The 26,554-nt window shown below is 39.2% G+C and overlaps 1 protein-coding gene across 2 annotated transcripts in view; it reads left to right on the forward strand.

Moving 5' to 3' along the window:
• Window positions 1-26,554, forward strand: part of pcxb (pyruvate carboxylase b) — a 356,057-nt gene that overhangs the window by 160,605 nt on the left and 168,898 nt on the right. For both annotated transcript variants that reach the window (XM_042512173.2, XM_042512174.2), the window contains exon 12: window positions 13,262-13,444. In XM_042512173.2, the coding sequence (XP_042368107.1) occupies window positions 13,262-13,444 (183 nt within the window). The remainder of the gene's footprint in view (window positions 1-13,261; window positions 13,445-26,554) is intronic.

The following is a 26,554-nucleotide window of genomic DNA, read 5'->3' on the forward strand; positions in this document are numbered from 1 at the left end:
ACATTTGTTCCATCCAACCATCCGTATCCAGACATTTTGTACAGGAGTGTTTCTCATTTTGAATCAACCTGCATGTGGTACGGCTGGAGGTCCATCCATATTTGGACAGCTTGTATATTGGATATGTGTGTGTGTGTGTGTGTGTGTGTGTGTGTGTGTGTGTGTGTGTGTGTGTGTGTGTGTGTGTGTGTGTGTGTGTGTCCACCCATCCCACCTCCAAAGCCCCAAACAGCTTGTAGTGCAGTCACAGACATCTGGTTGCCACAGACTCTAATGGTTGCACTGATGTTTAATACTGCATGAGCGATAAGAGTGACTGTGTGTGTATGTGGGTGGGCAGCAGCAGGCATCTGTGACCGTGTATTTCTTCCCGGGTGTATGGTGTTATTGTGTGTATGTGTTTGAGTCTCGGCTTAGTGTGTTAGACAAAACATGAGCATTTTAGGCTAACCTTTTTTTAGCAGCTGGGCACTTTCAGCTGTGTTTTTTTTGTGTGTTTTTTTAAATAATGAAGAGGAGGGAGAGGAGAGAAGTGTAGGAAGGAAATTAGAGGGGAATGTGTAATGAGAGAATATGTGATGGGAGGAGGGAAGAAAATAGGGAACAAAAACAAGAGATTAGTGAAGGAAAAGAGAGGGAGACGGCAGGTGAGTAGCTGTGCGGTGAGAGGGGAGGAATAGAGAGGAGAGAAAAGAACAGGAGTGGATGGGGAAATGAAAGGAGACGGATGGAAAGAGTGGAAATGAGAGGATAGGCATGGAGAATGTGAACAGAGAGGAAAATTAGAGTGTTTCAGAGAAGTAGTGGAGGCAAGGCAGAATGGGTGATAATTGATAGAAAATTCAGAGAGCGAGAAAAAGGAAGAAAATGAAAAGGAGGAAAAACCGAAGAGCAGCAGAGATTCTCCATTGCTCATTAGGGTCATTATACCTCCGTCTGGAGCACACACACACTTACACACACACTGAGAGGCCTGAAAGGAGAAGCCAATTTAGTGGGGTATCAAAAAATGAGCCTTTTGATGAAAGGCAACGAGAGACTGAAAGGAGTGCTTGTGTGTGTGCTGCAGAGTTTGTGTGTGTGTGTGTGTGTGTGTGTGTGGGTGGGTGGGTGGGTGTGCATGTGTGTGTGTGTGGGTGGGTGTGTGTGTGCGCGCGCGCATGTGTGTCTGTGTGTGTGTGAGTGAGAGAGTGTCTCACCCCCTTAGCGTCAAAGTGTTTAGTACTTGGTCATGAATATGTTTTTGTTATGAAGGACGCACACTTGCACACATATTTATTATATATTTTGGGCCTTGGCCTGTAATTGTACTGCTGGTGTGTCTCATGTAAGAAGAAAAGATAATGATGAGAGGAAAGAAGGGGGACAGAAGGAAAGATAAACACTTAGAGCAAGGAAAGAAAGAAGGGGGTAAGGAAAGAGTTTAAATGCAGCTTGAATGAAAGGATAAATAAAACCCGGGATACCCTAGGGACTCAGACAGAGCGGGAGGAAAAGGGAGAGTGAGGTAGATAATGGTTTTGTGAGATGAAAAAAAAAATAGAGCCTGTACAGAGACAGGAAATGAAGGTGAAATTGAAAGGATAGGAGGAAAATTGAAATGGAAGGAGAGGGGAGGAGTGGTTGTGTTTTGGATTCAGGTGTTTGAGCGATGGTTGTGGACTTCCAGGCAAACTTTGGACAAGCACATGTCAAATACAGGCACATGTGATAAAGAGAGCAAAACCTGAAAGGTGGTGAAAACTGGGGCGACACTGCTGAGGTGTTGCAGTCTGGATGTTTATGTGACCATCTGTATATATCCACCTGTGCTGCGCAGGTCAGAGTTTTTTTAAAAACCTGCACCAACCCTTTATAAGAGCCAATCCGCCCTGCCTGACCCTGATACATATGTGTTAATCAAGAACACTGTACTCACTGAGCCAGAGGCCACCCCAGTCCTTGATATTTTTGAACAAGCTTACCTGAATCATACCGACCTGCAGGTCCTGCAGATTGTTGGTCAACCCAAACAACACTAATATCTGCATTTTCTCCTGATAAAACATGCATCATGTATAGATGTCCTGGAAGCCTAGAACAGAGGAAAATGAATAAGCTAAAAAGGCTCTAAAATAACATGAAAACGGAGTCGTGTCCTTTCAGAAATCACTAAAGCTAAAAAAAAAAATAATCTCCACTTAACTCTGTTAATGAATTTGGATTGGTCACAGCTCACTTGTTTCTAGCTTTGGAAACCAACCCGTGAGAGTGGGAATGACTTTTAATTAAAGCGAGACCAGTGCGCCTCACTGTCACCGTAATGGTCACTGATCAGGGTGGCTGAAGATGTTCTCCACCAGGCCAGTGCAGCCGTTAATTCACAGGGGTGGTCTCAGTAATGATTTGAAAGAAAAGGGGGGAACTGCCTGGATGTCTGTGCCTTTGTGTGTGACAGTGAAGTGTGAAGAGGTCACTGAAATGATCCACTACAGGCATCAGTTCTCCAATCAATGTAATTGGTGTTCAATATAAAAGCCGATCAATGTAAGGCTCCCCTTGCTAAGAGCCAATAGTATCACTCGGGTGACCTTTTGGTCTCTGAAATAAACCAAAAGGAAGAGACAAATGATCAACAGGAAGCATTGTGGAAAAGCATGGACGCATAAAATATGTGCATATACTTCAACTATGTACAGATTTCTAGCAATCTTCTTGTTGAGCTGACACTAGTCGATGGTCAACATTGTCTCCCATCTATTGGCCGGCTTTACAGTCTCATGAGTCGAGCTAAACCAGTGATATTGCATGACTAATTTACTACATCCAACAAGTTAAACTCGGCCTCTGAGGACAGTAGTCCATGTGCATATAAGAGGATTCTATAGTACACTTGTGTGCGTGGGCTGCTTCAGTAATGTGAATTCTCAATAGCTGCAAATTTAATCCTTATTCCAGTTCTCTTCACACAACTCCCAAGGACTCACAACATTGTAGAGTCCTCTTGTTCGAGTGGAGAAGAGTAAAGATCAACACTAAATCACTGGTTTCTGAAAGGTGGCATTCTGCAGTTTTTGTCCTTGTGGAAAAAATCTTTTCACACAAGCTGCAATGTGGATTTCTATACATTTCTATACAAATTCAGAGTAATTGCCATATCCATCCATAAGAAAATGAGCTATATAGCAATTATAGGCATGTATTGTTTGTGCAATATGAGCTCTTTCCTCTTCAGTGGGGCTGCACAGCGTGTGTATCCCTCATTCAGTTTTGCTGAATATCAAAGTTTCCCTTTCTCATACATTCATGGAAATTTAGTTAATATTGCAGTGGTTTTCAAAGTGTCTGTTTTGCTTATGTGCATTTTTTGAGTAGATGTGTGAGCGTGAAAAGCAGAGGTGTGAGACTGTGGTCTTCTACGACATGAGCCTGTTAGTCATTTTCATGGTTTGTTCCATTTCGTCAACTCCCTGTGCTGCATACAAACATTTCCCCTTGTTCTCCTCACACTATGACAAATTTCCATGACCCCCCCGGATTCTATTACTTACCTATCCTATTGGAAGTTCTAGAACAAGAGGCTGTCACTCAAAAATATCCAGGGATTTCTCAGACTTGAAAAGAAGTTTTCCCTATCACTGGGGCCAGATAATATGAAATGCTAAAATTAATTTCTTGGACAGTCGCTTTAATGTGGTGTTTAAAAAAAAAAAGAAGAGGCATTTTTAATCACATCTGGAAGGAAGTGGATCAATTTCCTGATTGAAATAGCAGTGAACACACCGGCTTAGGGGGCTTGCGACAGCATACCAAGACCAGATTTTTTATCCAGCACGTTGCAATTACATGATGCAGACAAGCATCCTAGTCAACCGAGACAGCAAGACACCCAGTTTTGAAGGACATAATTCATTAAATCATGGAGATGGCCAGATTTTTTTTTTCTGGAGCTGCCTATAAACTGTCACCAAATTCCTTGGGAGTCAACCCACTTACACATTTAGCCGTGGAAGGAAAAAGTAGGAAGATGCTTCTGGAGACTGAGTCACTGAAACTAGTGACCAAGTTATGAAGTTTGCAACAGTTTCTGTGTCAAATGAGTAAAAGTGTTAATGAAATTGGGATTGTATGCCTCCGTGTGGGCTAAAGCTGTAGCTGGATGCAATATGTTTTCAGTCATCTGTTTCATTTCCATGACTGTGATGTCTCAAGAACGCCTTGAGGGAAATTCTTTAAATGTGGCAGAAATGTTTGGATTCAACAATGAAGTCATCAGATTTTGGGGGTCCTAGGTCAAAGGTCAAGGTCACTGTGACCCAGTCTGTCTCTTACTGGTGAACAGTATCTCAAGAACACCTTTAAGGAGTTTCTTTAAATCTGACACACACATTCACTTGGACTTAACAATGAAATTAATAGAATTTGGAAGTTAAAGGTCAAGGTCATTATGACCTTGCCTCCGTCTCATTCTCATGAACCCAATATCTCAAGAAGGCCTTGAGGGAGTTTCCTCAAATTTGCTGCAAACGTCCACATGGCCCAGTGATGAACTGATTAGAATTTGGTGGTCAAAAGTCAGGGTAACTGGGACCTCACAAAACATGTTTTTGGCCATAACTCAAGAATTCATACGCTATTTAGGACAAAATTACAATAAATATCTGATAGGATGAAATGATGAAGCAAAAATACTTTTCTGGCCATTACATATTGTCATAACTCATGGATGCCATGTGAAGCATCCATGTTTTTAGAGACACAGATGTAGATTACAAGTGCAACTTGTCTGGTGCTTGGAAGTATATTACCACAAGGCAGTAATATGAGTTTCTGTTTGTCTTTGGGTTCCTGCTACTAAGGCTGATACTGCTGTTAAGGAGCCGTGAGGGTGAGATGTGTTTTTCGGCCTCATGCAGATTATATCTGGTTATACACCTAGACCCTGAAAAAAAGCATGAGAGCATAAAGTTTTGAAGCCCTAGTTTAGTTATGAAGCATCAGGTCTTGCTTGCCAAAAAACAATTACCAGCAAACAAACTTTATTCTTTCCGTCCTCGCGTCTGTCCTCCCTGTCTCGCTTTTCTTCCCTCACCTCTCTTCTCACCTCACAACCGGCTCTCCCTGCCTCGACTCATCCACGCAGTTCGACTTCAAATATTAACATGGCACTTATATTCTCTCCTCTCCTCATCTCTCTGTGTTATTCTGTCTCTTTCTCTTTATTACTCTCTTTACCTCTCCGTGCTTCTGCCTCTCTGTCTGCTCCTCTGCCTCTCTAATTGGTACGCTATCAGTTGGAGCTCAGATATCGCTGTCACTTTCTGTCTTTGTGCTTCATACAGACTGTGCGTGTTGTCTCATTGTTTCTTTCCATACATTAGCTTCAAGCACATGTGTGCTTTCTCTTTCAACTCCATTCATAAACAAAACCTGACAGCGAAAAGGCAGAATTAAAATAGGCCGCAGCGGGACTAAGTGATGGATGAGAAGGTGAAAGGTTAGGGAAGGAGAGGGGGGATAAATGAAGCTTGGTGGAGGAGTCTGTAAAGTGGGCATAGAGAGCAAGAGAAATGGACTTAATGGTAAAAGGCTCAGAGAGAGTCCGAGAGTTTTCAGTGTTATTACAAAAGCAAGCTTACTGTGAAATCTGGTCTTGGGTCCACTTAAGGAGCCAGAGGATTTGGGCCATTACCATGTTGCAGCTCCTAAATGGGTTTTGAAAGTAACAAGGATCTTGTTCAGTCAATGCTGGAAACCACCTAAGACCCATAATCAAGCTTATTTTACCTCTCCATTTCTCCAAGTTATTTTTTTTAATAAGTAAGCAAACAATAATGTACTGGAACATTTACAGCCACAATTTCATATCTACAACATACTGCTGAGTTTGGCGAGGCAGTGAGTCATTTGTCATCTAAATATTAACTGATTGGTCCAGTCCAAATCTGACCAGGCTGAAGTAGTGGTTTGTATGTTAATCTATGAATTAAGTTACTGAGGTTAGGTTTAGAAAAAGGAAGCATTATTGGGTGTCTGTAGGTTTAGGCAACAGTGCATTAGAACTGCCTGCCCACACACACATCGACGCACCTGCCATGCAGATAAATTATGATAATAAAAAGTAAAGATAACAAAGAAGTAAAAAAAAAAGAAATGGCATATCAGAAGCTACTGTTCATATGTTGTGCCAACGTGCTTTGAATCTTATAAAGATATTATTACTTATAATTTTAATACAAAATTAAATAAATAAAACATAATCAGAATGTGTAGCTGAGCCCAAGGTCTTTTTTTCTTTCTATACTTAAGAGCAACAAAGCAATTCAGTCACCTTGAAGCTGCACTAGTTAATATCTATACAATAACAATGGTGTATTTAATGAGGCACAATGTATTCTTTATGTACGTTGTAAACTGATATCATAGTCAGTAAAAATTAAAGGAAGTAATGAATGATATCAAAACAGTTTCAGAGTTGAGCTCTTTGAATATATACGTTGGAATGAAATTCTTGTCTTTTGGCTCAAGAGAGCCATTTCTCTTGCTCATATATAATTCACAATAGTAAGTGTGATATTTATCTCAGTGATGAATAGCAAGACACTGTGACAAATGTGCACATATTTCACATATCTCGTTATCTCCCCAAAGGTTTAGTCAAGCTACTGATAGCAACGTGTCCAAATGGTGTGGACACAAGAATAACACTGTTTTTCTTTCCTAAAATAACAGTCCAATACACTCACAGGGCCCTAACTTTTTATTTTCTTCTTTAACAAATGTTCTATGCCTTATTACCCTTGTAGGACAATATGTCAGCATGGTCAAGTGAAACAGTCTAACTCCACTTTTCATGCTGTTGGCATCTTTCTTTTTGTTTCGATTTTTCACTCCCCACCACGCACTCAGTAAGTTTTATGACTTGGGCCTCTGAAACCCATCCAGAAGACATTTTGACATCCTTGAAATTCATGGGCATCAGCGGGGACATCGACTCGGTTATCTGAATTCCTGAAAAGAAAAGTGTTTTTAGAAATTTGAGATTTTTTTTCTTTCTTTAAGACTACAACAGCCGGGCTGGCAGGGAGGATTTGTGATGTGCCTGTGGCAGACCAGCACGTTTTTTATACGATGTCAGAGAAATACACCACTGACTTTTTGACTGATATACTTAAAGCTCTTAGAAGCTGGATGTTTGACAGTGAGATGGTGACGGATAAATAAGAAGCAGAACCAATGGAGAAAGACTGGCTTACAATAAATTTGCAAGATGCTGTAAGAAATGTACAATAGGGGACAATGCGCATCTGCATGTTGCATGTGCAGGACAATAGGGGACCAAATCAGTGCTATTTCAATGCCTCTGTGCTTAAATTATTAGTCGACTATCCAGAGTGCGTGAGAGAAAAGGAGGAAAGACGGAGACAGTCAATGACATGGACAGAGCATGAGAGAAGAAAGTGGGGTTTTCGTGTTAGACAGCGCCCTGGGCTGAAAGAAGCTGACACCTTGACTTCAATTATTAACTTGGTACTTGGCTTCTCATTCAGCTCTTCAGTATTCCTCAGTATTTTTCTCTCCTCTCTTGATCTGGCTACAAGATCTTAAGTGGCACTGTTCGGGTTCGAGCCCTTGTTGAGCGTGCGAGATGAAGGCATGTCCTCTTCTCTGTGGGGTGTTGTCATGGCACCATTCATCTCATATATCTATAAATGCCCTGAGGCCAAAATTAATGTACTTTATATTCACAAAGGCACACGCATAAAAGTGCATCATCCCTCGTTAGCACACATTAGACAAAAAGTAAATATAGAAAATACGTCCACACATACTTAATGAGCACAAAGTGAGCAGAAATATATTTTGGTTATTAGATGTAATTGTTGGAAATTTTCCTGCATGGTACATCAAGTGAGATTCAGTTTAACTATACACCTTTAGGCCATGCAGGGCATAGTGAAAGCCCTCTGGAATACAATTTTCAGTGTGATTTTTTTATTAGTTTTTCTCTCCAAAACAACCTCCATCTGAGTAGTTCCAATAACTGAGGCTCCACTGCACTAGTTTTGTGGGCTCCAGTCGAACTACATATCCCATATAATATATGTTTGTGCACTTAAGTGTAACAGCAAACATCTGTCTCGCTGCATGTTTGATTAGTCTCCTGACACGAGCAGGACAAGATTGCTTACAGTCAGGAATTCGATTTTGAGCAATATCGGCTCATATTTATGGGCAAAAGGTGTCTGTGTTGATATTTTTGTGTGCATATGCGGTTATGTCTGCCTGCCTCGGTGCATGTATTTATGTAAATGGGTTCACTATATTGTACTGTCTTTGTCTGGATCCAGTTCACTGACTCTCTGCAATCTTACTTGAGTCTCGTAGAAGGTCATTTGTGTATTTAGAGATGATCCTACCAAGCCTGATACAACTGACAACAAATTGCTACATTATAAAATCTGTTTTACACACAAAATTCCGATAGGACACAATATTACAAACAAATGGCCACAGTGCATTCCTTTTCATTGTTTGACATTAGAGCTACAATAATTAAATTAATCACAAAACTAATTTGATAATCAATTAATCAGTTTGAGAAATTTATGAAAAAAAGTCAAAATTCTCTGATTTCAGCCCCCTAAATGTGAATCCTTTTGGTTTCTTTAACCCTCTATGACAACACACTGAATGTCTTTGGGTTGTGAACAAAACAAGAGATTTGAGGATGTTGTTTTGGCCATTGGGAAACACTGATTGACATTTTTACAGTTTTCTGACATTTAATTGACCAAACAGCTAATCGATTAATCCAGAAAATAATCTCAATGTATTTGTGTTTATACGACATCCAGTGTCGTATAAACACAAATACATTTTGCCAGTTGTAGAAAGCACAAATCAAATTGTCCAGCTGTGAACTCATCTTCATATTCATCACAATTACTAATATAATGTTGTTGTGATCAGACTACCAAGACTATCACTTGTTTTCCAATAATTACTTAAACTAAGAAATAACACAAAAGAGCCTGCTTGAGACTTGATGAAAGTAACTGTTTTCATCAGGCATTAGCCAGTATTTTTTCTGTTAGACTCGCTACTTCATAGTATGTATATGTTCATTTTTATAAATAGCCATTAAAAAGGCGATTCATTACATTATTTTTTGTTTTCAGTGTGATTTGGCATTTTACTCTTTACAATTCTTGATAAATTCTTCAGATGTGCCGCCTGAACAATCAAATTAGAAAACCCATCTTACTCTCACAGTAGGTAAAAAAAACCAAAAAACTACACACGTAAAAAGAATAGCAAGCCAGGGAACAACATAGCAGTTGCCGTTGTTACTAAACATCTGGCCTTGCCACAGAAACACATTTGAATTGTACGCCCTCTGTTGTATGTTTTATGCCATCATAAAAGTGGATGAATAGCCATGCAGCAGCTGTTACTGACTGTTAGACTGTTAGTTTGTTTCATGTTATCCTAACTGATAGCATCAAGCACAATCAACCTGTTGGGCTTTAAAAACACAGTCTCAAGAACACCAATCGGGCGAATTTTAGGACAATACAGATCGGCACCCAAAAGTTCGACACATCCCTAGTTTGGAAAGCTCCCGGATGAGAAACTGAATAAGATGCTGTGTGGCAGCCCTAATGATCTCAAAAACTTCACTCAAACTGCAAGACAGCAAAAAAGGTCAGGATGTCAGGAAACAGAAGTGAGCTTCTCACTGATCCTCTGCCTTTCCTTTTTATCACTTCAGGTTGTTCTGGATAAAAGTGTTGCCAAAATGCCCCAGCTGTGTGATGATTCAGTGAGGTATTGCTAAAATTAGCTGCTCAGTCAACTTGTGTGGATGTATAGACTGAATGAGTAAAAGCTAAGAGTGGTATCAGTTTCAGTGTGAGCCACGTTGGGCGTTTACTGTATATAGCCCCTCTGGGGATGTAGCAGTTTGATATTAAATAACACTGTGCTGTATTAAGTCACCTGAATACAGCAGTCAACACTAACAGCTGCATTGGTCTACGCTTGGCCTGAAGTGTTAACAGCAGACAGAGAAAATATTTAAAATGGGTAAGAAAAAAAGATATAATCAATAGAAAGAGAAAATAGATTGTAGATTTTCCCAGGGGCATTTGCGAAGAGGAGTGTGGGCAACTGCCTGAAGACAACTGAGAAAACAAAGTGCCTCAGTGTTGGCCAAATATGGCTCAAAAACAGTATTTCTTCCTTGAATTCAAGTTTACAAACCATCTTTCTGGGCAATGAAGAAAACTCCAGAAAGGAGAAATTGAGTGGTCATACCATTTATTTTTATAATGCTGTTTTTATAACCTTGCTTCCGGTTTTCTCATGCCAGATCTATTGAGAGCCCTTGTTTTAAATGCAATGATGATAATGATTTTAGTGTTTAAGTTTGATTATTCCTTTTTGGAAATCTCAGTTCATTTGTTTAGGAAAGGTTATTATCCTTACTGTGTGAATTTTGCAGACAGTATTTTATTTCCCTGAAAGTGGTCTGAAAAGGCCCTCCTGTGGAGATCGCGGTTGCATTCAAGAGTGCTTCAAGTCTTTTTTGAAAAACTAAAATGTGACAATGAATATTTACGAGAAGATTGTTCTGTCCTCAGAAGGCACAGCTGTTGAATCTTGCTAGCTAATACACTGCGATTGCAAATCACAATCTTTTAGGGTTTTCTGTTGTGTTCATGTTCCTCAAATACACCTTACTGCATTTTTTACTTTAAAACAATTGTAGGTTCGTTCTATGCAGAGTAGCTTGCAGACTCATTCACATGCACATCAGACAGAGCAAGTGTGGAACACTGCAATTTATTTCAGTGACACTTGAAGTGCTGATGACCAGCCGCAAGCCTTTAAAATCAAAGGGGAGTGCTGGGCTTTCTGAAAATCACAACCTGGAAATTGGGGCTCTGAGCCTTGAAACATCATATTGCACAGGTGTAGGGGCAGTGTACGTGGGCACTAATTTCCTCTGCTTCAGCATCTCATTCATTTCCAGCTTTATGTAGGCAATTTTGTTAAACTTGGCCTCCATTTTATGTTAAAAAAGATCAAGACTGTTCTTTGGTGAAGGATATTTCTATGAGCAAGCCATATTGTAAATATTAAAGTCAAACTGAAGAAATAATGTCCACTCATAGCAGTCATTTAGCATTCAGCGCAATGTTTCAAAAACACCTTACTAGGGACAGGATTCACAAATCAGCCTTGGCTAGAAATCCTATATGCAATACATATGCTTAATGTAATTTTTAAAATGTTTTTATTTTCATTGTCTCAGACAAATGAACTAAAGAAATGAATGAAAATTTTAAAGGTATTGTTTGGATTTTTTTAAAGTGGGGTTTTTGGTGGGACTGGTTTTATATGACTAAATTACATTTTGTTGCTGAGCCCATCCACAGCAATACAATGCTCAGCTTTCACATCAGACTCCAGCCGGCTTCTTTAATTTGGGGGCATGCCGACATCTGTTGTTTGAAATATACTGGCTATGGATAAGTACCTTGTGCAAACCTCACTTCAAATATCCCAAACTATCCCTTTAAGATGTTTCAGATTGGTGTGTGAATTATAACAGCAATCTGATTCTTCCCTGCTGTTTCACTACATTTTACCCCTAGCTTAACCATTATTGTATTTCAGACAGATACCGTTGCATTGGAACATAACATGGTTTTACATCTAGTTATGGCTGGTTTATTCACCTTGGCTGCTATTCCGTAATCCATTTGTCAGCATACAGCAACATTCTGCTGACATGCTTTGTGGAGGGAATTATACAGTTTTCTGATAATTTCAAGCCATTGGAGATGAACTAAATTGCACTGAAGAATGAGGGAATTATCACTTTAGATAAAATGATGAGTTGTTAAAAGCAAAAGGATAATGAAAAAATATTGTTGGTCATAAATGTTGGCAGCTCCGCACATCTACATTGTCTGAAAATATTACCAGAATATCATCACTGTGGCACAACATTGTTATAATTATAATTTCTACTCATCTCTCTCTTCCAGCCCTCAAGGGGCTCCATATGTTGTAGTGTTGGACAGTCCTTCCTCTCCTCTTCACATCTCCTCTCCTCCCTCTCTGCTCTCTCGCCAAGTGGTTTGGAACAGTCTCGGCTTTTCCGCTTCTAACTCATCTCATGCTTGTTTTCTCCCCTCTCATTTCCTTATTTTGCTCTTCTCTTTTGTCCTTCAGCCATCACGTTCCAAGTGCAGGTTAATTTCAGCTTAGTTTTAGGCTTCTAACAGGTATGATGCTTTGCGTTCCTGCTGCGTCCATGTGGCAATCTACTAACAGGCCATTAACAAACTCTGTGAATGGTGTTAAGGCAGTTATAAGATTTCTGGTGTGTTCACCATTTTGACAGTTCAGAGAAGTGGATGATAGGCTTGGGCGGTATGTAATATTCAACACCTTCATACCTTTTTGAAATTTGGCCAGGGTATGGTATATGATCCTATAAGCGTGCGGTGCTACCTAATTTTTAAAATACCTAAATTTCTAAATACCCTGGTATACAGTAATACCAATATGCCGCCCAGGCCAAGTGCCAAGTGACATGGAGGAAAGACTAAGTAACATGTCCCAAAGTCCAGGGCTGGATTCTAACCTTGATGCTTTGAGTCACCAGGATTCACTTGATCTCCCTCTCATTTGACCTCTGGAGCGATGGGTCTATTCATGCACAATTAATCTTATACCATCCATTTAGCTCAAGCCATGGATTGCAATCACTTGTTCCATTATTCTGTCTTCAAAAGCACAAGAGCAGAAAATTAACACAAATATTAGTATTTCCTACAAAAAAAATATCCAAAAATGTTTAGGAAACCAACAGACATCCACTGAGATTACTGGACCGTGTAGGGAGACACAATAATAGCCTTAATGAACACACTAAATCCTAAATTGACAAATTGTGCAGGTGTATTTTCTTGCCAACTGCAGCAGAATCTACCTTAATAAAATCCTCTGGAACACTGTATATGTTCTTGATATATTTGTACACTGCTCTACCTCCAGATTATATTTACTCTGTGTTAATGAACAATTAGTCATTGCAATTTGCAGACTTTCTCTGCAGAATCTTAAGTAAGACGAAGTTTCAGTATCCATTTGTTTTTGCAGTTCATCTGTATTCCCCTTCTTATATTTCTAAGCAGTTGAAGACATTTTCTGTTACACTGGATGAAGTTCTTAACTGTCTGCTCCTCTGTTGTGTCCCTGCCAGGTCTTCCGAAGCGGTGAAGGCATGGGCATCCGCCTGGACAGTGCCTCGGCCTTTCAGGGTGCTGTTATTTCACCCCACTATGACTCCCTGTTGGTGAAAGTCATTGCCAGTGGGAAGGACCTGCAGACGGCAGCTTCCAAGATGAGCCGAGCCCTGGCCGAGTTCAGAGTGAGAGGGGTCAAGGTAGGACATTCGGCAATGTGTGCTTGACTGTGCTGGTGCTCTGTGTGCAACTTTTGTTTGCATTTAAAGTTCTCATTATTTCCTGTGGGGTGAGAAAGTGATGACCTCCTGAGCTGATGGAAATCTCTGTGGATAAATGTTGAAATGCTGTGTCGTCAAGCTGGAAAATAGGCAATTGTCATAAACCCTGAATGTCTGACATGAGGAGAGATGGCAGCAGAGATGTAAATGTGATGGCTTTTACTGTATTGGTCTGCTGAAAATGGATTCATAAGAAACCATTTAAGCCAGTTCAGCATTGATCATAGTGTGATGCAGTGCAAAACTGAAAGAGTGAGAAAAGGACAGCTTTTAAAGGTCTCCATATACTGAATCAGCTTCAGAGTACAACACGTTACTGTGAAGAGGTGCTTCAGGCCTCTTGGACTCTTCTTACATCTGTGTGTAGTGATTGCATGCTCAATATAATCTTTCTTTTTTGGCTTTTAGACTAAAAACATACTTGTGCTAAAACTGCAATAAGACAGAGGCCTTTAGTTTTAGGGAGATTGTGTATCAGCAGGTGCAAACTGTTGATAAGACACAGCAGTGGAATCAGCATAAAACAGTGTTAGCAGACTTGGAGGGTGGGGCTATTTCTAAATAATGACCTGCACAAGTTATTCATGTACCAGTAGGGATTGGAATTGATAAGAATTTATTGATACCTGTGCCATTATCGATTCTGCTTATCAGTATGATTCTTTATCGATTCTTATTGATTCCCAATCAATTTTCAGCATCAACACAACAGTTTGACTATTTCTGAGTGTGAACACAGTGAGCTATGTGAGAGAATGCCTGCTTGAGTGGTGCTAATGTAATGACGGGATATTTACCCTCAGTCACAGCTGCGCCCGTCGCTCTGGAAGGAGTGGCACTTGTGCTCAAAGTGTCAGACACCATGGCATTTCTGTAATTTAAGTCCATGCGATATAGAAAGATGTTTCAGCATACAGTGTGCAACTGTCAGAAAAACATTGATAAGTATTTAAAAAAAAGCAAATCTGAAACCAGATCTCAACTGGAACCAGTTCTCAATTCTAATCCCCATGTAGTAGTCATATAAACTCAAGATGCCATGAACCACATCGCATGTCTGCACATTTTGACTGGCTAACTTTTGTTTCTAGCATGGCATGTTTAATAAATTCAGGTGTTGATTTATGACATTAATGTTGTACCATTAAACAGACAAAACTTACCATAGTCTGCACTGTGCAAAGATCAGATTTGGTTTATTTAGTATGTGTGCTTCTAGTTTAAAAAAATTTTGTCAACATGATGATGAAATATCATACATTGTTAAATAAGCTGTATATTTTGTATCTTCATCAGCCTGATGAAAGTTACAGTGTTGAAACCTCTGAAGAAGGAATCTTTGCCGCTTCTTCGACTTTGACAGTTGACAATTTATAAACCAGTTAATCGTTTACTTAGTCAAGACAGAAGCACAGGATTGACAGTAGATGGCTCTTTTGATCTCTGCTCTCTTCTACTTAACACACAAGTCATTTGCACATTTGAATCTTGAATTTGCATTTAACAATGATGAATTTGTCGTTTGGATGGGTCTGAAGTAACAAATGTGTAGGGAGCTCATAACATGCTTTCATTGACCAAAATCCTGAGGTAAAAGATGTTGAAGCTGTTAATCAAACAACAAAAAACCGCAGCAATGTCAACAAAAACTCTTAAATGTAGAAAATGAAGCTCATTAATTCAAGGTGAAGCAAGCATATTCAGTTATCAAGGTGACCACATCGTCTAAGCAGTTAAGGGTCGTTACTATTTTACTGTGCAGCAAGGCTGTAGAGCCGAAAAGGCAAATAAATGTTTTAATGTTACATTTTTCTAGTAGCTTAGTGAAAAGAAACATTCCAACCATTAACTGTCTGTAAAGTCTTATTCAAAGCTGAAATTCCATTGATGACTTTTTAAAACACTTTCTTTGTAAATCATTCAGCAAAGTGTCACAGCCACAATTAAAGAAAAACACCTTATGTCCTACTTCTGTTGTGCCACAATTAGAGTGTAAATGAGCTGAGAGTGAATGTCAGCAGTGGCTATTGTGAATTCATTTAGAGGTGTAACTTCACACCATAGTAACTGTTTCTTCACTTGTGTGCTCTCTTGTTTGACCAGCTATGTTACAATTTGTGAAGATAGTCGAGGTGTGTATATATATATATATATATATATATATATATACACCCACACCCACGTGTGTGTGGGTGTATATGTAGGTTATACATACATTTTTATACCTCTATGCAGGGGATAGCCTTATGTCCATGCTTTTATGCTTTTGGGTTGTCTTTGCGTTCCATTCTTGTGAACGTGATATCTTAACAAGGCCTTGAGGGATTTTTTTTTCTTTCATATTAAGCACAAATGTCCACTGAGACTCGATGATGAACTGATTACATTTTGGTTGTCAAATGTCAAGGTCACTTTGACCTTGCATTCGTCTCATTCTCAAACACTATATCTCAAGAATGCCTTAAAGGTGCATCCTCAAATTTGGAAAATAATCCACTTTTACTCAATGATGCTGAATAAGATTATGTTGGTCAAAGGTCAGTGTGACCTCACATACTATATCTTATCCTTGTGAAAGTCAAGGAAGGCCTTGAGGGAATTTCCTCAAATTTGGCACAAACGTGCCCTTGGATGCCACTGATTAGAACTTGGTGGTAAAAGTTCACTGTGATCTCACAAAACATGTAGCTAGCTACAGAACAGAACAGAACAATATGATGAAGTGATGGCATTATGTATACAGAAGGTCAAAGGTAATCGTAACTATGACATCATAACGTTCTTCAAATACACTTTTCTGGACATGATTCAATGCCATTGCTCAGCAACAGAAGGGGAGACATATCTTCAGAAAGTGAATAGATGAGACTTATCCTGGGTGTATTTTGAAACTGTGCTGAATTTGTAGATCTTTTGTGCTGCCAGGTTGAAGATGTGTATGATGTTCAGATATGCAGCTTCTTTTCAGCAATGTTTGAATCATTGTCAACAGTCACGGACAGACATAGATGTAAACTGTAATTGCAGCTTTAATAGTTTGCAGAGGACAACATCAAGGCATTCATTATCATATCATTTAGATTAATAAATGAATGAATGGATGAATGTGCATAATGTTTGCATGTTGGATTTCTTTCCTGAAGTGGGATTAAAATTGGGTCCATGAGAATGAAGGAACTGCTGTAACTGGCAGAACTGAATTTCTCTGTCAGCTCAGTTATAGTGATTCTTCAGTCTGTTTTGAATTAGTCATGATGAGGTGAAATTGCAAGTCAAATTGGTCTTCTCAACTCTAATTTCTCATTTAACTTAGAGTGCACTTTACAAACTATCAACACAGATTTAATAGATGAATTTTCCCTTCTGAAAGTGAGAAAGTGTTTGATGTTAGCCAAGACTTGATGAGCTTGTAGACACTGTCCTCTGTCCTCATAGCTGCGGGTTCTGTAAACACTGGCTGCAATTGAAATCATTAGACCCTATGACAGAAGCAGTTTCTCAGCGTAAAAATAGGAAAAACAATACGGCCAATGAAGACAGTGTTTGACAAACTACCTTGATGCAAGTGCTCATCAGACTCGGAGTAGAATACTTTCTATTCTGCACCAGCAAACTAATACAAAAGCTTTGTACCTCTTTGACACCAACAGAGAACAGTGCATTGATGCAAGGAACTGTCTTGAATTAAATTTGTTTCTCTTGAGACTGATGGTGGCAGACTGAGACTGTGCTGTTTTCAAAGACTTGAAATTTGGACAAAACTGGGTGCTTGCTCTATTTTTCTGACACCACTAAATTTAAAGTCTATCAGTTATTTAGAGTGGGCTGCATAAGTTTAACATCCTAGAGTTTAAAAAAAATCCAGTGTCCTTGCCAACAAATTGTCTCACAGACAATGACATTCTGATCAAAGCAAGCACAGACTCTTTTTTTGCACTTTGACGTAGACTCTCTTCTCCACTCTCCTTGAGTCCCTGATTATGACAGGGTTTACATTTTCCCCAGTTTTTTAAATTTTAGTAATTTCAGAATCGTCCTGATGTGTTGTCCTTGCAAGGTATATTTGAGCCAAACTCTTTAGTGATGGGCAAATACACATTCGTGATGCATTGTTAGCTGGTAAACATACTTTAGTATATCCACCCACCTTCCTCATCTTTGCCCTTTTTCATTATGTTGCATTAAATCCTTAATTATCAGCATAAGAAACACATTATGCATCCTAACACACATTAGAAGCTCAGATCTTACCAGCTATTTCACTACACCCACATGTAACACATGGACTTTGGTTCCTGAGAAACTGATTGTGCAATTTTGAGATGAACTAATGGTATGTCAAATATGTCAGTCACTCAAGGTATTTTGCTCTTTGCAGTTTAAAGAAAAAACTTTTTTTGCTGAATTCAATAGCTTGAGATGTGATGTCAGTTTGGTGCGGGCACCCTACGTCATTCAGTGAGTCATTCCTCAATTCCCAGAGTGTTATCTGTCCTAGAGGCTAATTAATTCCATTCAGCTGATATCCTGTGTAAAAAATGAGCAAACACATTTGGCTAAATTGAGTCTTGAGGACCCATGTGTCTGCCACATAAGTACACTCCGAGGGTGACCCATGAAAACGTCTAAAACAAGAACTGTTGTTCAACGTTTCCTTGTTTGTGTGTTTGTGAGCAGTGGCCTTGGAGAGTGGTGTCTTACTGGTGACATTCCAATAGCAACAGAGTGTTGGCAACAAATCCAAGGCCTATTAATGCTTTGGTCTGCTCACAGAGATATGACGCTGCAGGCTGACATCCTCATAACTCCAAGGCTTTTCTTTTTTCTTTATCCCACTGAAGAAAATTTGGCTTCAGTAAATCTGAGATAGACTTTGCTTGTCTTTGAGATTTGTTGTCCCTATAGTCATGTTAGTTCCTCAGCATGTTAAGTGTAGTTTAACCTTTAAATTCCAGTAAAAAAACAGGATGCATCAACCAAAGTTTGAATTATTTGGTTTACACTTGGCAACATGCTGCTCTCCTCTGTTATGTGGAATTATGTTTGGCATTTCAGAAAGCTCTGTTTATCTCCTGATTCTCTATACGTGTGCATGTGTGTGCGTGTCCATCAGCACTTTTGTGAGTGTGTATGTGGGAAGGATGAGCCATGTGTGTGTTAAGCAGTAAAATGTCACGCATCCAGCAGCAAAAGAGAGAGAGAGGGGGGGAGAGTGATGGACAGGAAAGCGACAGGACATGAGGCAGGAGGGTAAATATAGATGGATAGAGGAGCGTGGGGAAACAGCAAAAGGGCAGTCAAGATGGAAAGAGTATAACGTAAAACGACAAGGAAGGTGGTCCAGCCCATAGAGGCCAGTACACCTGTGGCTGTCGTGTTTGTGCCTGCACAGCACATTGCAGGTTAAATTTAGGAGACGTGTTGAAGATTGAGTGTGGATGTCTGACTGAGTTTTCTTTAAAGTGATAACACAAACAAAACAAGTTGTTTTAACTGATCTGTCTGACATGTGGCAATGCATTACACAAATTAAATCTGTACTAAAAAAACATGAAGACTACAATTAAAACAAAGCGCAGTGCTTTTCAGAAATACATTTGTATCTGCCTACCTTAACTGACTATTTGCTAAATCCCTCATGCTATCACTTAGCTACTGTAACTAGGCATGCTGAAGTAATGTTTGGGGCTATAGTAAGAGGGATAGCCAACAGTTAAGAAGGAAATGTTGGTGTTTAATTTTTTTTCAGCATTTCCAACTAATGCAGGACAACCACCGCTCCACCCAGGTTAATCTTGGCAAAGTGGTGGAAACATTACAGTACAAATTGAAAGTAAAAAAAATGTATGCAATGCTTAACTTTATGCTGAGATTTCAGTCTTCCAGGCCTTCATCAGAGCACGAGCTAAATTGTCTGTAACAAAAGTTGCAATGGTAAGCATGCCTTGCTAGCTTACTGCCTATGGTAGTGATAATAAATTGCATTAAAAAAAGGGGACGTTGCTTTCGGGTCTGAAAAGTGAAGCCTTTGTGGATGTGCTTTAAATCTACTCTGGTTGTGAAAAGAAGTCTAATTGTATAAAAAGTCGAGAGGACAATGACTCTTCCAAGTTCCAGTTCTTCTTTAATACAGCATGATGTTCATTTTGTAAATCACGGTCTAATTAAAAAAGAATAGACAAAATCGCAGGGTATGCCTTAGGGAATTACTTCCTCGTTATTGTCAAGAAGCTACCATGGCAACCTGTCAGTTAAATGTATGTAGCCATCAAGAGCATGTTTAAGAAAACATTAAGAATTCAGCCACAGAGTGCCTTGCTGGAGCTGATAAAATTGTCATTTCAACAAACAAAATTGCTGGCTAGAATTTTAAAGTCTTTTTTTCATTTACCTTAGTTTAAAATCAAGGACTCATCCTTTAAAACAAGTGAAAGGGTTGTATTATTTAAATCTGCCCCAGGGGGAAAGGTACCAGCTCTTGATCAAGCACATGAGGACCGCTGTCTCCTCTCTAAATATTACACACACTAAATTGTACCAGTGCTTTATGTCAGTGCAAGTATCCGGGAGCATCTGTCCTGTGCAGATTGCTCATCACACAGGTTGATGGTTTGTCATGTGAAACCAACTAATGACTGAATAACTAATGAGCTCCGGAGCAGACACATAACTCCTCTGCTGCAGAGCATCAGATGGTTCACGTTGATTCCCGGAACTCAGAGTGTGTGTGTGTGTGTGTGTGCGTGTGTGTGTGTGTGACAGAGAGAGAGGGAGAGAGGGAGAGAGATCAGTGATGCAAAGATAGAGCCCAATAGAAAGAGATGGCAAAAGAGAGACAACATAAAATGAATAAGTGACAAAACCATGGTGGCAGGTTAGCTACGATGCTCTCAGTTTGTCGGAGACCTCAACAAAACTGAGATACTTGGATTTTTAAGTGTGTGTATGTGAGACTCTTAACAGTTTCTTTAGAAGTCATTTTTGCGACACCGGGGGCTTTGCTTTAGGCAGTGTGGTTTCATCGCTGTTTATCTCTACACCTCATCTGTAAGAGTCGGAGAGTTTGATGTGACCTGAGGTTGTTGAACCCCACCAGCATGAGGGCAGTTTTTGGTGATTCCCATCTAGAGAGGCTCTTTGAAGAATCTGCAATGATTCGCTTTGGGATAGCCTGCTAGATCAGAGACTAGCTTCCATCTTGAGATCGCTGCATACTTGACCTCTTGTCACCTCTCTTTATTTCAATGAAAGAAAAATATCTTTGATGACTTAGCACTGCAGCATCATTACTCAATGGCCACATGGATTTTGCTCCATCTTTTGGACCAGGTCACACTATCTCTGCATAGAGATGAGTATATTTTATTGAGGAAAGTCTCCTTATTGTGCTGTCGTGCTGCTTCCTGCTGAATAGATAAAATCTACATTTCAAAAAATAAAATCTCTTCATCCTCAACTCCTTGATCGCTACCTGTAGTTTGCGCTCTCTCTCTTCCTCCTCGTCCTTATTGTTTACTCCTCTGCACTTGTATTTTATCTGCTTCTGTTTTTTTTTTTATCACAATTCAATTTATGATTCACAAATATTTTGAATTAGTATTGCACGAAAAAACACATGTAAAATATGTACATACAGCTGTAATTCATGTGAAAAACAGTGCGAGTGTGCTGCTTTTCCTTGTAGATCAGGAATCTGGGCTACTGGGGATTCAAATGGCCACACTGTGCAGTTATCAGCGGCGCTGGTCATTCACTGTGGGGAAATAATGATAGAAATAAATCAACTCACATATCTTTTTATTACAGTGACATTAAGCATTCAGTTTTTCCCTCATTTTTTGGCAGTTAAGATAGTGTAGTATTAACACAGCTATGTTTGGTATATTAGGACAGCAGTAATCCATCCTCAGCTTGGATGTTTGTCGCCACTTTTTATTTGCCTGGTTTCAAAATGTCTGTGTGTTAACCTGTGACCGCTGGACACTCGTGAACATGTCCCTTGGGCAAGGTACTCCATTTCCCAGTACCTGTGCCTTTATGTCTAAAGTTACGTCTCCACCAAGAAGTCTGTTTCAGTGCAGTTCATTACACTGTAGAGTTGTTATTTTTGTGTTATTATTTTATTATACCAATAGAACTGTTACAGTCTGTCCTTTTTTTTTTTGAAATGCCTCTATTGATGTATCTGGAACATTAACGTGATACTTAAAGGTAGAGCTAGAAACACTGATATGATGCAATACAAATTTTTTTTTTGTCCCCATAGGAAATTTTGTGTTAGACTCAAATGCTGCGCCCATAAATGCCTTCACAATTACAATAAAACAAACTACATATGAAAAAACAGCACCAGCTGTACCATTACAACAGTGAATTGCACAGAATCCAATTTGCACATACATTGCACGTAACACAGATTGCCCACACCCCCCTGATAAAACATCATGAAACTATTGCACAATCCCTGCAGCCTAAAGCAGCACTGTTTAATGTTTGATAGAGGTAGGAACAACTCTTGTATCAAAAATATTCATTTCTGTATCTACCTGCCAAAAAATAACTGACCTTCCTTTTTTTTCTCCTCTGTCAAGCTCTCCCTCCTCTTCACCTGTTTGACCTCTGTCTCCCTTCATGAGTCAAGTTGTCTTCTAGTTCTCTCATGTATATCTTTTGTTTTCAGATCCCCGGGCTTCCCCTTAACAGTTCACTGACTTTGTTACATGTGTTTGTTTTTTGATCTTGATCTCCATTTTTCATACCTGCTGTCTGTTTTTAGTATCCCTGAAGTTAGCTTGTTTTATAGCTGTTGTAAATATTAATAAATTGTTATAAGTAGTCAAATAAGCAACAGTTATCATTGTATCCAAGCACCGAGGACTCCATAATTTACATCCTAATTAAGCTCAAATGTAAATATAACATTTTTTATGAGTACAAATAAGTCAGTGATTTGTGCATACGTAATAAATCACAGCTTTTCTTCTTTGCCTCTTATTTTCTTCTCATGAACATTAGAGAAAGGAAGAAAATGTTGTGTGTTGAGGTCAATTGTGCAGAGTGGTAAACATCAAACGAGAGCCATTTGTTTTAGTGGCCACTGCATTACAAATGACTTTTCAAGGTCTTTAAAAGCAACATGCACATCTGTGCTTCTCCTAAAGAAGCTGTGTTTTATCAGACCACTAAAGAAGTATTTCACTTCTATAAAGTTGGTGTTTTTCCTAAAACCGGACAGTCTAATCAGTAGAGAGACACAGGTACTAAATTGGTGCCACATGACCAGAAAAAAAACAGATAAATGACGGTGGTATTTGTTTCTACTCAAGGTGTAGAACACCTACAACTACTAAAATGCACTTCACCGCAATGGACGTATTGGTTTGCTTTGTTTTCTTGCCTCATAGCCAGTCTCATCACTGTAGTTGCAGAAATATCATAGTTAAGGTAGTAACAGGATGAACCCTTCTTCCTTCTGATGCAGAGTTCGCCTCATCTGACCTTTGCATCATGTTCAGAGGCAAGAGTAGGCAGAAGCACTGATCCAAGATCATTCACTCAGCATTTGCAAAGCTAGGAGAGACGGGAAATCCATCTCATCTCTGACTTATCAGTGGGAGGAATAAAAGGTTTAGACATACTCTGACAACACACACTAACAGACACACTTGTCACATAAACACACCGTCTCACACAAAATGACACACTAATATGTGTCTCTGGAGGCCTGGGTTATCTGTCTATCTCTTCTTCATTTCACACCTCTAACAACCACTTGCACGGTACTTAATCACACTAACAGTCTTGTAATTATCTGTGTGTGTGTGTGTGTGTGTGTGTGTGTGTGTGTGTGGTGAGTGCATGCATTGTGTTTACTGAAATCCTGGAAAGGCCTTATTTCAAGGAAATTAAATAAAAGATCAAGAACATGCTAATCAAACTGGTGAAAGACAATAAATAAGAGAGGCTGTGTGTTTTTTTGATCGTCGGTGGGATGAGTAGAAAGAGAGGCAATACAGAGGTGTTGGCAATGAAAAGAAAATGCAAAAAGACAAAGATGTGAGAAGAAGAAGCTGGGTAGAGGAAAAAAAGGTTGACACTGATGGAAAATGAAAAGGACAGGAATAAAAACAGAGAAATGACAGGCACACTTGTTTACCACTTGTTTAGAGGTGTGAGCAGGGAGGCAGGCTGACTCCTAAAAAGTCTGCGGAGACCAACAAAGTCTGATGTAAATTGCCTAAATTTAAGGCCGTAAAGGCATTAAAATTTCAGATACACTCATTAAAAGTCTCAGCTTTTCATCCTGCACTGACATGTTTATATACTGCATGACTACCCAACGTTGAATAGATGCACTGTAGTATAAATAAATATAAAAAATTCTCTTTCATTATTAATTTTAATAAGCAGTTTCCCATTCCTTAACAACAAATGACCTGTTTTTTCTCTGGTGCCCATTTTCAGCTTCATCACTTTAAACAACTGTAAACACTTGGGAACAGACAGATTGTGTCTTTGTGTTGAAAGGTGTCCTTGTTGTTTATTCATGCCTCTATGTTCTCTACAGGGATGAACATGGTAAAGGAAACACCTTACAATGTAATCCAGTGTATGTATTGGCTTATACAAAATACATAAATTATACTTTATAAGCCAACTACAGCTTCAAAACATACCATATAATATAAGAGCATTTTATCAAGTTAACATTCTTTAGGATTTTGTTAGATATATGGGTGTTTGCATTATGTTATGTTGTCAACCCCCTTTTTATTTTAAATTTGAATTCTCCTCACTCTTTGAGTAAGGAAATAGGAAGTTTTTACTATTTTGAAAAGAGGATAAAGTCTTTTTTGAACATATTTGTGGAGACAGTGTCTAACTTTCAAGCCTGTGGGTGAGAGTTTCACATTGCATTAGTTGACTGACATCTGAGAGCTGGCTCGCAAGAAGATGCACGTCAACTGCCATAGTGCAATATTGATTGGAGTACTTCATACATGGTCCTGTAACCTACAAACATTGATACAAGATGCCTCCTTTTTTTTAAGTTATTGTTGTCTACCTTGTTCATGTCAGCCCATATGAATGAATTTTTCATTCACTCCATTGATGTACTTTCAGCAATGTAAGCTGTGTTTCCCTTTACAGTGTTGAACATATCAGAAGACCAATCGTACTGTTGAGCTTGTATTTTACTGTAAAAGTTAGTTGGTCAGCTTAGCGCACTAACTTTAGCACTGATTTCCATTAGATTACCCCCTCCCTTCCTCTATGTAAAGTTTCACTCCCCCATACCAAAACAACAGAATAGGTTGTTTGCCAATGACTCAGAAACATTATTGTTTAGCTTAAATTAAGTACATTTGTTGCATAAGTTGAGTTGCTTACATGACACAGACAGCCGTCTCCTGGGTTTAATTCCTGTGTTTGTTAAACCATCAGTCCACCCTGACCTCTTCCCTAAACAAACTATTGTTGCTCTTTATACTACATCAACTGACTTTGTTCTTTGCTCCTATGATAATGACTATGGCCACTAGAGCCTAACAGTAAACATATATATAGCTAATAATGACCTGCTTGCAGAGACAGTATAAACGGCCATGTTTTAGGGAGGACAGTCTAATGTAAAGATTTATTTTATAGCAGTAAAGAGTCCTCCCATAAGAATAAATATACTGACTTCTTAGCAAAACTTAATTTTCATTTTTGTTCAACCTTAAAATTGCAATAATATTGTGCTCTTAGAAGATGTAACAACAAGAGTGAGTTTTACGACCCCAGGCAAAAAGGTTTTGGCAGGTGATAAAAGAACACAAAGAGTCCAAAGGAGATAAAACGAGAAGAAAGGCAAATTCTTAAGCTGACAGAGCACGGAGTATGCAGCCGCAAAGTGCCAAGTTGTTCACTACAACACATATATGCATTGCACAAACAATCGCTCAGAAAACAGCTGTTTAATGGTGAAAAACAATCTCACACATGCAAGTATATTCACACAAACATGACTTACCCTCTAAAACTGCCACTCCAGCTTAAGACGCCGCTATCGCGAAGCAAACACGCACACCCGCTAAAACGACACGAGCACAATGTCTAACAGCTCAAAACGACAGACACAAGGCAGATGTGCTTATAGCCAGAATCGGCATCTCGCTGCCGAATGCGCACATGTTCACACACAGTAAGTTCGAGCTGCTTGGTGTCAACTGGGACTTTGAAGCCATAATCAGGATTAAACGGCTGGAAATCTGCTGTGACGAAGTGAAGGGGGAGGCAGAGAGGGAGGGGGAGGACAGGGGAATGGAGGAAAGAAATAGGTTGGGTGATGCTGGAGAAGAAAATTGAACCATAAGGAATGCAAAAACACAAAAAAGGAGTAGAAGTTAGAATCAGAAGAGAAGTAAACTTTTTATTTGAATGGGACTCAGTGAAAAATGTGAATGAGCATCTTTTCATCACCTACTCTTATTCCAATCCTCTCAAGCCAAACCAAACATTTACTGAGTGTTGTTATTCTTTCCTGTCTGATTTTATCATCATGTGTCTGCTGTGTGAATAGGAGAAAGGTACTCATTTCCTCTTCCTGCTACAGATAAAGTGTGGCTTTTAACTCCACCAAATTTTTCCCATCCTTTAATTAAGCATGTCACAATTTATTTAAAAAAAAATCAAGATCTTCTTGTAATATTTTTATGGCTCCTTGGTGGCAATAGCTGTTGCCGGAGCCATTATGTTTTTGGGTTGGCTGTCAGTCCGTCCATCTGTCCAACCCATTTGTTGTGAACAAATTTGGCACAAACATTTTCTTAGACTTAAAGGGAATTGATTAGATTTTGGTGGTCAAAGGTCAAGGTCACTGAGACCTTGCGTCCATCTCATTCTTGTGAACGCGATATCTCAAGAGGGCCTTGAGGGGGTTTCTTCAAATCTGACACAAACCACCATCTGGACTCTAGAATAAAGTATTTTTGGTCATAACTCAAGAACTGATATACTAATTAGGACAGAATATCAGTGACTTGA

The sequence above is a fragment of the Plectropomus leopardus genome, chromosome 23, assembly GCF_026936395.1.
Source record: "Plectropomus leopardus strain MGB_pleo_1.0 chromosome 23, ASM2693639v1, whole genome shotgun sequence".
Classification (NCBI taxonomy): Eukaryota; Metazoa; Chordata; class Actinopteri; order Perciformes; family Serranidae; genus Plectropomus; species Plectropomus leopardus.